Raw genomic sequence first — 10,854 nt, 5'->3', positions numbered from 1 at the left:
ATATTTACAGCAAAACTTATAGAAAAGAAAATTCCCTTGTAGCGCATAACCGTTATTTAATTATATAAATACTCACTTGCAACATCCTATGTAATCATATTAAAAATGTTGCACATGTACGGAAAAAAATAGTATTAAATTTAATACTTGTGAAAAATATAACTTTAATTATTTGCAATCAACCTACTATTAGCTATAACTTTAACATAGATACAATCCATTTTCATAGAAAATTTACGAACTCACCAAAGATTGACTTCGAGCACGTAATTTGTTGTATGCGACGACAATCTGTAATTAGTTAAAATTTGGATACATAATATTAAAAAGACAATTTTTTAAGAATTGTCGATGAAAATTTTTATAATTTCTAATTCTTGTAAATTTTACCGATCCACTAAACAATTTTGTAGAACAAATCGATATATTTATATTTTTATCAAAATAATGTTAAATCTTACAAAATACTTTGACGAATAAAATTCCATTGCCAAAACGTAGCTTTGAAATTTAACAATCGACGAATTAAACGAAATAATATGACATTTGTTAACTTAAAAATATAAATTATATACTACAATGTAGGTAATACAATATCATATAAAGAGACACAGTATTTAACGTCAAAATCAACACAACGGAAAACCATATTAATAAAAAATAATTTTCCTATCTTAGAAGTCAATAATAAGCGTAGTAAAAAAATGTATGGAAACTGAATATTTAAAATTTACCTCGTATTCAGAGGTATTCTGACATATAAGAATATTTCAAATATTTATATTTTACAATCGCTACGTACTTCATACGTTCTTAATATAAAGATCGTCTTTATATCTATAAACGACTTAAAATTTCATGTATCTTGCAAGATATCTCATTTTCTGAATAAAATTGTACACTCATTGTAGTATTGCACTTTTCAATGACAATCGTATCAAAGGCATATGAATATTATAGATTACCACGATTCTGTTAATGGTGGGATTTTAATACGTATAAATTCGTAACATTGAATAGATACGATAAATTTAAATGCTATCATCAAAACGGTGTTTTCACTTCTCTATAGATTTTTGCTATTAAATATATTTGAAATGTTTCTGTTTATAACGTTCATGCGCGCTTGTTTTTTTGGCTGGAAAAAAAATTATTCTTTCTAAGTAGTAGGCATTGTTGAATACATATTCAATAAATTTCAACACAGTGAGGCGCGTTAAAACATGAATAGTATCATGTTTTGCCGCCTTTCACATAAAAACAAAAGATATACACATATACAACGTTCATTCATAATTTCTTTCTTCTTAACTCACAATTGATCATTCATTTGATCATACAAATTCGCACATTCATACATTTTCATGTATTTTTAAATCTTAATATTCAGTCTTCAGGCTTGCAGTCTGTCAATAAATCTATGTACACCGGGTTATTTACAAGGGAAGAAATTATTTTTCAGCTACTAGCGATAAGATAGAACACATCCGACGAATATCGTCGAACGCTATACGATTTTAATAGCATTATCAATATGTAGTTTTGATATTGTCTTTTTCACACGTAGCGCTGTTAAACGAACGGCTGGATTTGCGTGCCAACATTCGACTACCAGCTTACTTAGCGCAAACAGAATCTGTAACAAAAGGCAAAAACATTTTTTAATATAAAAAACGTTTTACTAAGATGTTTAATAACATCTTTACATAATTGTAAAAATATGATTAATTCTATTCTTACTGAATCATTTTCCCACCGCGCTGGTATTATTGGACGTAATCGTTTTACGCAAACTGCTAGTCGCATATCTTCGAAGTCTGGATCACTTGGAACAACATCATGGTATGGCAAAGCATATGGTTCCACCATAGAGCTTTTGCTACCTGTAATGCATCTTCTGCAAGCTTCCCAAAGCACAAGACCAACAGAATACATATCTGCCATTTTGAAAGCATCAAAGGAAGATGTGTTTAAGGTTTCATCCAAAACTTCTGGAGCCATATATCGACGAGTACCCACTCGTGTATTAGGTGCAATATCAATTTCTCCACTTTCACTATAAATAAAACATTACACTCCTATAACTTTGTGTATATAGTGCAAATACTAAATCAAGTCTTACAATGATTATTTCATTCTTTCATACATACATATGGATATCTACAAACATGCACACGCATGTTTTGCGCAATCATCATGATAACGATAATACACTTCCAGATTACAATATTTATTATTTACCTTATATATCTTACTGCCAAACCAAAGTCAGCAATTGCACATTCACCATTCTTTTTCACTAAAATGTTTCTACTTTTGATATCTCTATGAGCTATAGCAGGCTTTCCACGTGTACCAAAGATTTCTGTATGAAGATGAGCAATTCCAGAAGCAATTGAAAGACATATTGCTAAAAGGCTAGGGTGATCTAGAACAGTAGTTTGGAGATAGTCATATAATGAGCCTCTTTCATGATAATCTGTAATTAATAACATTTGTGTCCAGGATCCTGTGCCTTTGATATCAGCAGCAATAAAACCCAAAATATTATCATGTCTCATTAACACTGTTTGATAAATTTCAGTTTCCCGAAACCAAGATGCTTCTTCCAATGTAAAAAATACTTTCACTGCCACTTTTTCTCCTCTCCATCTCGCAAGCCATACTTCACCATAGCGTCCCTTCCCAACACACTGAGACAGGGCTAGTTGCTTGGCAATAGTTCGTTGTACTAAAAGAGGTAATCCTGATCCAGAGCCACTACTCTGATCGATAAAGTCTTTAAGCGTTCCCTGAGAAGGCACTAGGCAAGGGCCCCTTTCTTTTCTTCTGTATCTGTGATATATGATCACCATAGCTATTGATATTACCATTAAGCATACAAACAAAATGCTGGTCAATATTATAAGTGGCGCACCCGATGCTATGACCATTGGATTAGGTACTGTGGTAGTTCGGGGTTTATAATCAGGATATAAATCTTTGTTACATAGTGCACTCTTGTTACAGCATATTATGCTTTTCCCTTGTAAGTGTGGCACAAGGTATCCTTTACATTGCATGAAACCTTGTTCATCTGGTGGTAGACAGCCAAATGACCATTCAGGCACATATTCTCCTGATTCTGCATCCCAAACTTCTTCTACTGCACTGAAACAATGACCACCAGGTCTTCCCTCGCAAGTTCCATTTTCTCGATCATCTGGACAGTGCCCTTCACAATAACATGTAATTCCTAATGCTGAAATTAACACAATTGTGGAATTGGAATAGTAAATAATGTAAATTTACGTGGAATGCTAGAATAATCTATTGTAGCTTTTAGAACTATGATCGTAACATGCAAAATTGACGAGAATGTATTTTTCTTTTTTATTTGAAATCTTTACTTCAATTCTTTAATTATTCTACGTATAAATATTATAGTAAAAATGAACGAAATTAACAAAAATGGTCACTAAGAATCGTTATTTCATTATTAACGTTTGAAATAATAACAAATGATGTCTGTATGATCTAAATGACCATGAGTTCCGACAAAAAGGAATTATATGTACAAGAAATAGAAGGAGAGTCGAAAAGAATGAGAAGGATCGGGTAAATCGCTTATCTGCTGTCGCAGAATTACTCTTTTGTCTATTTTACGGTGACCGCTCTATTTATATCTTCAAATATTTAGATGAAGGATTAATCTTCTGAATGTGTGCTGTTCTTGTTCCATCCCTTTGGTTCTTCCCCTTTCCCGCTTCTGTCGGAATTCTTATTTATTTTTTTAAAAATAACGAATTATACGTAAACTAGATAATTGCAAAATACTGTAACATTTTAAGTTAATTATGCGGTAACGGTATATGTTGAAGATAACGAGCGTTAATATTTTTGTTAAATGTAAGCTTTTCCTTCGTGATAATAATTTCAAAAAATAAAAAAGGAGAAAAAAAATAAAAAGAATTGGATAATTTCTCAGGTTTGAAATGTGTTGTTAATAATCCATAATTCAAATTTAAATTGTATTTTGCTGAGAGCATGTGTTCATAACCGACCAGTTTTTTAGCCTGCGGCATAATAATGCCGTGTGTGCCGATCGCACCGTACAAGGAAATCACTGATGCACGATTGTCCGACAATTTCCAAGAGAGGTAAGACATGTTTAGTGCGGTTTCGGTCACGTGTTTCTTTTATCCTTATTTGAAGAGTAAGGAGAAAAACAAGAAACGTCACAAAATAGCTTTATTAGGAAAATTAAGTTTTAATATTTTAGACCACTAGAAAAGAAATAACATCTAATGAATTTAACTGTATTGTTCGCAAAATGAAGTTTATATCTTGCTTAGACATCACAAAAAAGAATGATAATGATTATAATCATTATGATTTAATAGTTCCAGAGTCTTAGTTATCACAAAAATGTGTTATAAAATGGTAAATCACAAAAAAAAGGAAATTCCTTGTTTTTACCTCCTTATCCTTCATTTATTTCGCAAATGTCAAAGAAAAGTCTCATAATGGTCAATAACTGATATGTATTTTTCGAAGATAGGAATTGTTCAATGAGAGATTCGATATAATCCAGAAAAGGAGAACGAGAAGTTGAATTAAATTAAGTTGAATTGAATCGGATAGCTTCCTAGGTGCTCAAACGAATAAGTTTCGATAAGTTTCCATGCATAGATATTCTTTTGTGCGGCTTTCGCGAAATAATTAGTACATATAGAGTAGCGAGAAAACTACTATTAACAATACGATGCATTTTAACCATATACGATCTTAGCTTCTGCGCGTGACAAAAAATAATATTGATGTAAAACAGATATTAAGATTTCCCTGTAATCTTCAACTCCAATCAAGTATCAACAATTTAACCGGTATTCAGGTCTCTTCGCTAGAATTACGCCATTTTATTTTGGTGCGACTAACATTTACCGAAGATCAAAGAGTTAAAGCGTATTAGAAATTGCTTGACAGCAACCTTAACACAAGCCGGTAGCATTTATAGCATTGAAGAGTACAAAACGAAAATTGAAGGGCGCAAGTAAAAGTGCAAACCCAGATTAGATCTTAAGCTACATATTAACTAACATGATATCCTATTAAATATATATATGTATCAAGCGACAAGGTTTTGTCGGTTTTTATATCTTCTATAGAAGAGCGTATTAACAAACGATGTATAACATATGTATATAAAACTTTTTACATGTCTTAATTACAAATACATATTCTCGTTGCTAATTAGGAAAATGTATATGATATGTAATAATACGGTTTCAATTGATATGTGCAGAGTTCAGACATCATGATGGCGCAGTGTATCTGCCGCGCGATGAATATCGCGTTTAACGAGATGCGAACTGTTCTACATCTTTAAGTAACGATATTATATATGTACATATAATACATATTACAATAGTTTTTCCGTAGACACAATGATACGAAAATCTAAAGTAATTGCGCAGTTCAGTGATTTTTCCTAATTCTGATTATTTAATTTCAGTCCCCTTTTACGAAACAAGGCAAAATTTTTTAATTATAATGTTCTTTTAATTTACTCTACTTACTAACTTAACCTAATCTAACCTATCTTTTTTATTAAATTTTGAACATTAAATAAATTAAATTGAAAATTCTAAATATGATATTTTTTTATAAAATAATAAAAGGTACATTAATTTCTCAAGTTCCTCTGATAAATCTGTTCGCTTCATGATGATAATTTTAAGTAAAAAAGGAATTGGCATGAAATAGTGAAAATTGGGAGAAGTTACTAAACTATAATTACCAAATCTGACATTGTTGATACGAGCACGATGGTACTGCATGAGATGAGTAAAGAGTAAGGAAAAGGAATGGAATTTGAACAGTGTTTAGAGATAGTGGTGTGGATCGTGAAACCTGAATATAACGCAACAACGCAACACTAGCCTACATCCAACCTGTCAAAATCCGTTCGAGGAAAGCAATGAATTTGGAGATTAAGAAGTTAGTCGTTCTCTCGAGAAAGCAATTTCGGCGACGCCTAAAATTAATCTGAACTGAAGCTACGGGGACAAACAAACAACTAGACAGAAATACAGGATAGTCACACGTGAAACCAATGAGACCACTCGAATATGGCGCGAGTCACGTGAAAAAAAGGAAAGAAAAGTAGGAAAAGGTCGAGGCACAGTCGAGGGGAACTTTAGAGTGTATAACAGCAACGAAACACTGTTGTTGGTATTTCAGTACCTAACCTTAACGCCGAACCTCCTCTTTCTTGCTCGTCGCTCGCTTTTCTTCTTCTCCTTCTCTCATCTCCGAGTCAAGGGTAAGAAAGAACGTGCGCTACTTTGGTATAAGAATTCCTTTTGCAAAAATACACTCGTCGCGTAGTGAATCACAGTCTGCGCACTCACGAACATCGAAACTCACGTTTGTTTACGAAAAATTGAAGTTTGTAAATAGTACCGATAAAACTGATACACATATAGATGTCCGAAAGGAATCGTAATAAGTGTTGCGGAAACACCGTCAAATCCGCTATTCCGTACCATTATCGCTTAAGGCTTAAGGAAATTCTCTAAATTGCGTTAAAAAAGAAGATTGCACTAAAATCTTATCGTATTTTGATCTTTCGCTTTCGCAAAACATTAAAAAACCAGGCATGTGTTTGTTGTCAATATGTTGAAGGAAAAAGTAGTGCTGCAGCATCATTAATCAAAATGAGAGCGAGTAAGATTGAGAGAGAAAGAGAAATAGCGGCGATGGGGAGCAGAATAGCATAGAGGGAGGGAGGGAGGGAGGGGAGAGAGAGAGAGAGAGAAAGATAGAAACAGGAACGGCAGAACGTTCATTCGTGTAGCAAAAGGCGAACAATGGTTAACAGCATACATTAATCGTTCTCACATCGAGAATCCGCATCCGATCGATTCTTTGGTACATTGTACACTGTTGCACTTACCACTTTACATAAAATACATCTCGTACGTACAATTGTAAAACAGATCACGAATATACTCACCACAAACAAATTTCGCGATAAACACTCCTAAGCTGATCCACAGGCCGTATTTACATCCACGCCGACCTGGGGTGGCGAAGAGCGCAGCCATTTTCTACATTCGAGAGCACATACTTCACTGTGACGTAGGGCGAGACGCGTCGGCCGCAGAGCGCAGGCTGATCAGGTTCGGCTCTTTCCGTTCTTCTACGGAAAGAACTGACAGCTTATTGGAGAGCTGGTTTTGTAGCACTTCGGCTGTTAAACAAAGACAACTGCTTGAGATTATCTAAAAGAGAGAAATAAAGATATATTCACGTATCAGCAGTGTATCTTTAATTCGTGGTACCCGGACAAACTATTTCGAATTTTTTCTAATCGAACGGTATTTCAAATAAATATGAAATTTCAAGCAAAATTGGTCCATAAAAATTTCTATAAATTTCAATATAGTCAACTTTTTATTTTTTTAATCGCATTTACGCACAGATACATCTTTGCAGTATTCTCAGTTTTCGTGATATATATTCGTGTTTAAATCATTATCTAATTCATCAAATTGTCCATTTAAAATGATCATTTGAAATGAAATTAAAATTTTATCCGAGAGAGATTTTTCGAACAAGATGTTTCGTTTAGTTCCTTAGTTTCTCAGCTTATTTGTTTTTGTACTGCATTATTCACACGTGGATTACATACTTAATTTGTTTAACATTTTATACGCGATTAAATTCTTGAAATCGCTAAAACGCCATTGTAGATCCTTTGCATCTTATCTGTAAAGATTTCACATTTGAAGCTACGTACCTGGTTTGTCATCGTAGCTATATAGTAGGGAGTGTGCGACGGCGCCCATAGGGCGCCATCGTGCCGCGACGAATGCGGTTTCTGAGATGTTTCTTATTCTCTCTTCTTTTCCTCTTCGTTGACTACATGTTCCTAGTACCGATGCTTCAGGGAACTAAGTCAGAAAGCTCATAAGGAAATACAAGAGAGAATGGTTTTTTAAAAAGGTGCGAAGGTTCTCGCGACTGACGCATGGACCTAGACAAAGCTGGAACTCAGCTTTATTGAATCTTTTCATTCCATCCGCATACATATTTATTGTCGACTAACAGACTAACCGTACCAGAATACAGAGATTTTATACAACTATATATTATGTAGCTCCACAGCAGAACATAAAATTACGATTAGTTAAACTTTATTCTAAGACACTCTAAGTTTCTCATTCGCTTCTTTTTCTTTCGATAATATTTGATATTTTTTATATTTTTTTATTTCGATATTTTATAGTGATATGTATACAATATATACATATAGTCCACAAAGAAATTTTTTATTCCGAAAACCCGATTCCTTTACGTCGTGTACATCCTGACATATGTACGTATCGATATATCTGCATCGATATACGAGACAAAATGATAAAACGCGTGCGAAATGAGAGGAATCAGAGAGAAGGGCGATACATATTTTGCCGACAGTTTTGAAAGTGGTGCATTCGCACTTATGCGGCGCCGTTTTGATAATCGAGCCGATTGGACAAAATGGAACGCACCATGGGGGTGCGCATCACGCTGAGCTTTCAACCTTTAATCTTTAACATCGCATACGTATATTATTTTTATTTCTTCAGGATGGATATCGAGTTAACTAACAAGTGAATGGGTAATACGTTTTCATTGAGAATGATATTTGAATTTGAGAAAAATAACTTTTTAAAAGTTGTGGAATTTCGAAAGACTATGTTCATTGTCATAACCATTTTCTTTGCTCAATGATATTTATCAAATATTACTGTTCAAACACAAGTAAATGACAAAAATTATCGACCGATACTATTTTATTCATTCGTTTTTTCATTCACCTCGATGTTAATGATTCTCAAATACCAATCAGGGAAAAATAAAAAATTACAAAATAGTTTAAAGTCTGATAATCTTTTATGTTTCATCGAGATGTAACCCAGCGAGGAAAGAGTGAATGTAAAAATCGTAAACGAACGAAACAATAAGAGTAACGACTACGAAAGCAAATGGATTCGAAGATAAGATTAATAACATCGTGGTGATATACATATGCGTAGAGACGATAGAGAAACGTGAACGTAGTAATATGAGGATATTGTACGTGTAATAAGAGGTACACGTTACGAGCAATATTATCGCGTGCGAGCGCAACGAACCGAGGACGTTTGATCAAAGCACCATAAATGTGCTTACTCAAGAAGAACTACATATAGGGATAAGATAAAAAGGCTGCATAGACATCGTAATATCATATATCGTGAAATACTGACTATACCGAGCCAGAAAGTATCCACTTCATTCATCAATTTATTAATTTACCGACTCGTTGAATCTTTCGACCCGACAACGCATCTCTCTTCATATACACACATATGGACTTAAGTAATACATAGTACTTACACTATATTACCGATAGTTGTTCTCTTCATAGTAATAAGTGGATTTTTATTTATCTGTTCGAAACTTAACAAAGTGGAGTATTCGTTGTAATTTTTAATAGATAACAAACACAGCGTAATGATAAATATCAACCAATTGGAAAGAATACATCATGATTCGATCGACGATAAACTTTGCTAAATGATGTTATTTAACGATGTTTGATTTATGTTCGATATAAAAAGATCTGATCTGAATACTAACTTTGAGATTATAATCACTTGAGGATTTACCCTCTTGAGAATGAATTTGTTCAATTAAACGCGTTAAATCGAACTACCTGCCCCGATAACAGCTTTCCGTTCTTCGAACGAGTCTCGTGTGCCCATTAGGGATAACGATATCTTTAGAGCAAAGTGTTATCGCTAAAAGTCAGGTGTGTACCGGGGCATCTAGTGCTCGATCAAAGTAAGCTTGCCGACGACAACTTGACAACAGAATTCGAAAGGCAAACAAGCTCTCTTTTTCTCTTTCTTTGTTATTTCACTACTTACTACCTTTATTTTTTTCCGTCTCGCACGCGTGTGTGCGCGTTTTATTTTCTCAAAAATACTCTTTAGCAAAGTATGTTTTAAAACTTGTCGATTAATTTCTGTCTCCTCTCTCTTTTTCGTCTCTTTCTCGTAGGCATGTTCCACGTGAAATTATAACGCCATCGGAACAGTAACTTGCCATCAAATGTCGTACTTGATTGGTGACCATTGGTGACACCATGACGGTGTTGTATGTATATTAACTATCAGTGCCTAATTACTGTTATTAAATTTTGTGAAAGTTTCTTATATGTAAATGTAGGAAAATTTTTCGCAGCCTATCAAACAATATTTTATTAATTTTTTACGGAAATAGCTGGTCACTGATGAAAGTTACGCTTGGAACTAGCTACTTGTCATAATGTTAATGTTCAATTTGCTTTCAACAGAGTTCACGCGAATAATGTTTGATCTGTCTCTTGTATAAATCGTATTTTAATAAAATTTTTGTTACGAATTTCCACAAGAAGGTCATACGTAGCTGCTTGCTATTTGAACATTTTCCACGGAAGAATTTTATGTACATATCGTGTGTATTACATAAAACATTTTAAAACTTCATTTTCAGATTTATTTGAAATTTTACCATTACGAAAATTTACTATTTTACCATTATAATGATATTTTTAAATGTTTCATACACATTTATATTTATAAACGATTTCTATGAATTCGCGAGTTATTGTATGTTACTTAGTCAAGAAATTGTGAGAGAAGATACAGTATTCGAAATAGAAAGTAGAACATAACTATTGCGAACTTATTTGATTCCAGAGCTCACAGCGATAAGAGAAGGGTATGTTGTATACTAGTTACGGTCCTGATACACTTAGTTAGTCCTTATTCAGAGATGCGATGGATGAAGGTGAGGCGC

The 10,854-nt window shown here is 33.6% G+C and overlaps 1 protein-coding gene across 2 annotated transcripts; it reads right to left on the bottom strand.

The window, feature by feature from the left end:
• Positions 1-405: 405 nt before the first annotated feature.
• On the bottom strand, positions 406-7,155 carry tkv (serine/threonine receptor kinase thickveins). Of its 2 annotated transcripts, none has more exons than XM_033341849.2 (4): positions 6,998-7,155; positions 2,242-3,241; positions 1,741-2,056; positions 406-1,636 (listed from the first exon to the last, which is right to left on the bottom strand). In XM_033341849.2, the coding sequence occupies exons 1-4, from the start codon at positions 7,086-7,088 to the stop codon at positions 1,508-1,510; spliced, it is 1,536 nt and encodes a 511-aa protein (XP_033197740.1). In that variant the 5' UTR covers positions 7,089-7,155; the 3' UTR covers positions 406-1,507. The 2 variants fall into 2 exon arrangements, with proteins under 2 accessions (XP_033197740.1, XP_033197742.1); XM_033341851.2 differs by lacking the exon at positions 6,998-7,155 and adding an exon at positions 6,231-6,974.
• Between the last annotated feature and the right edge of the window lie 3,699 nt (positions 7,156-10,854).

Source organism: Bombus vancouverensis, chromosome 12, assembly GCF_051014615.1.
Source record: "Bombus vancouverensis nearcticus chromosome 12, iyBomVanc1_principal, whole genome shotgun sequence".
NCBI lineage: Eukaryota > Metazoa > Arthropoda > Insecta > Hymenoptera > Apidae > Bombus > Bombus vancouverensis.
The sequence above is the reverse complement of the archived record's forward strand: the minus strand, read 5'-3'. Positions and strand labels throughout refer to the sequence as shown.

Coding starts and splice junctions, on each gene's coding strand:
- tkv (XM_033341849.2), bottom strand. CDS start 7,088: ATGGCTGCGCTCTTCGCCACCCCAGGTCGGCGTGGATGTAAATACGGC. Junction 3,242..6,997: donor TATCGCGAAATTTGTTTGTG/GTGAGTATATTC, acceptor TGTTAATTTCAG/CATTAGGAATTACATGTTAT. Junction 1,637..1,740: donor CGCGGTGGGAAAATGATTCA/GTAAGAATAGAA, acceptor CTTTTGTTACAG/ATTCTGTTTGCGCTAAGTAA.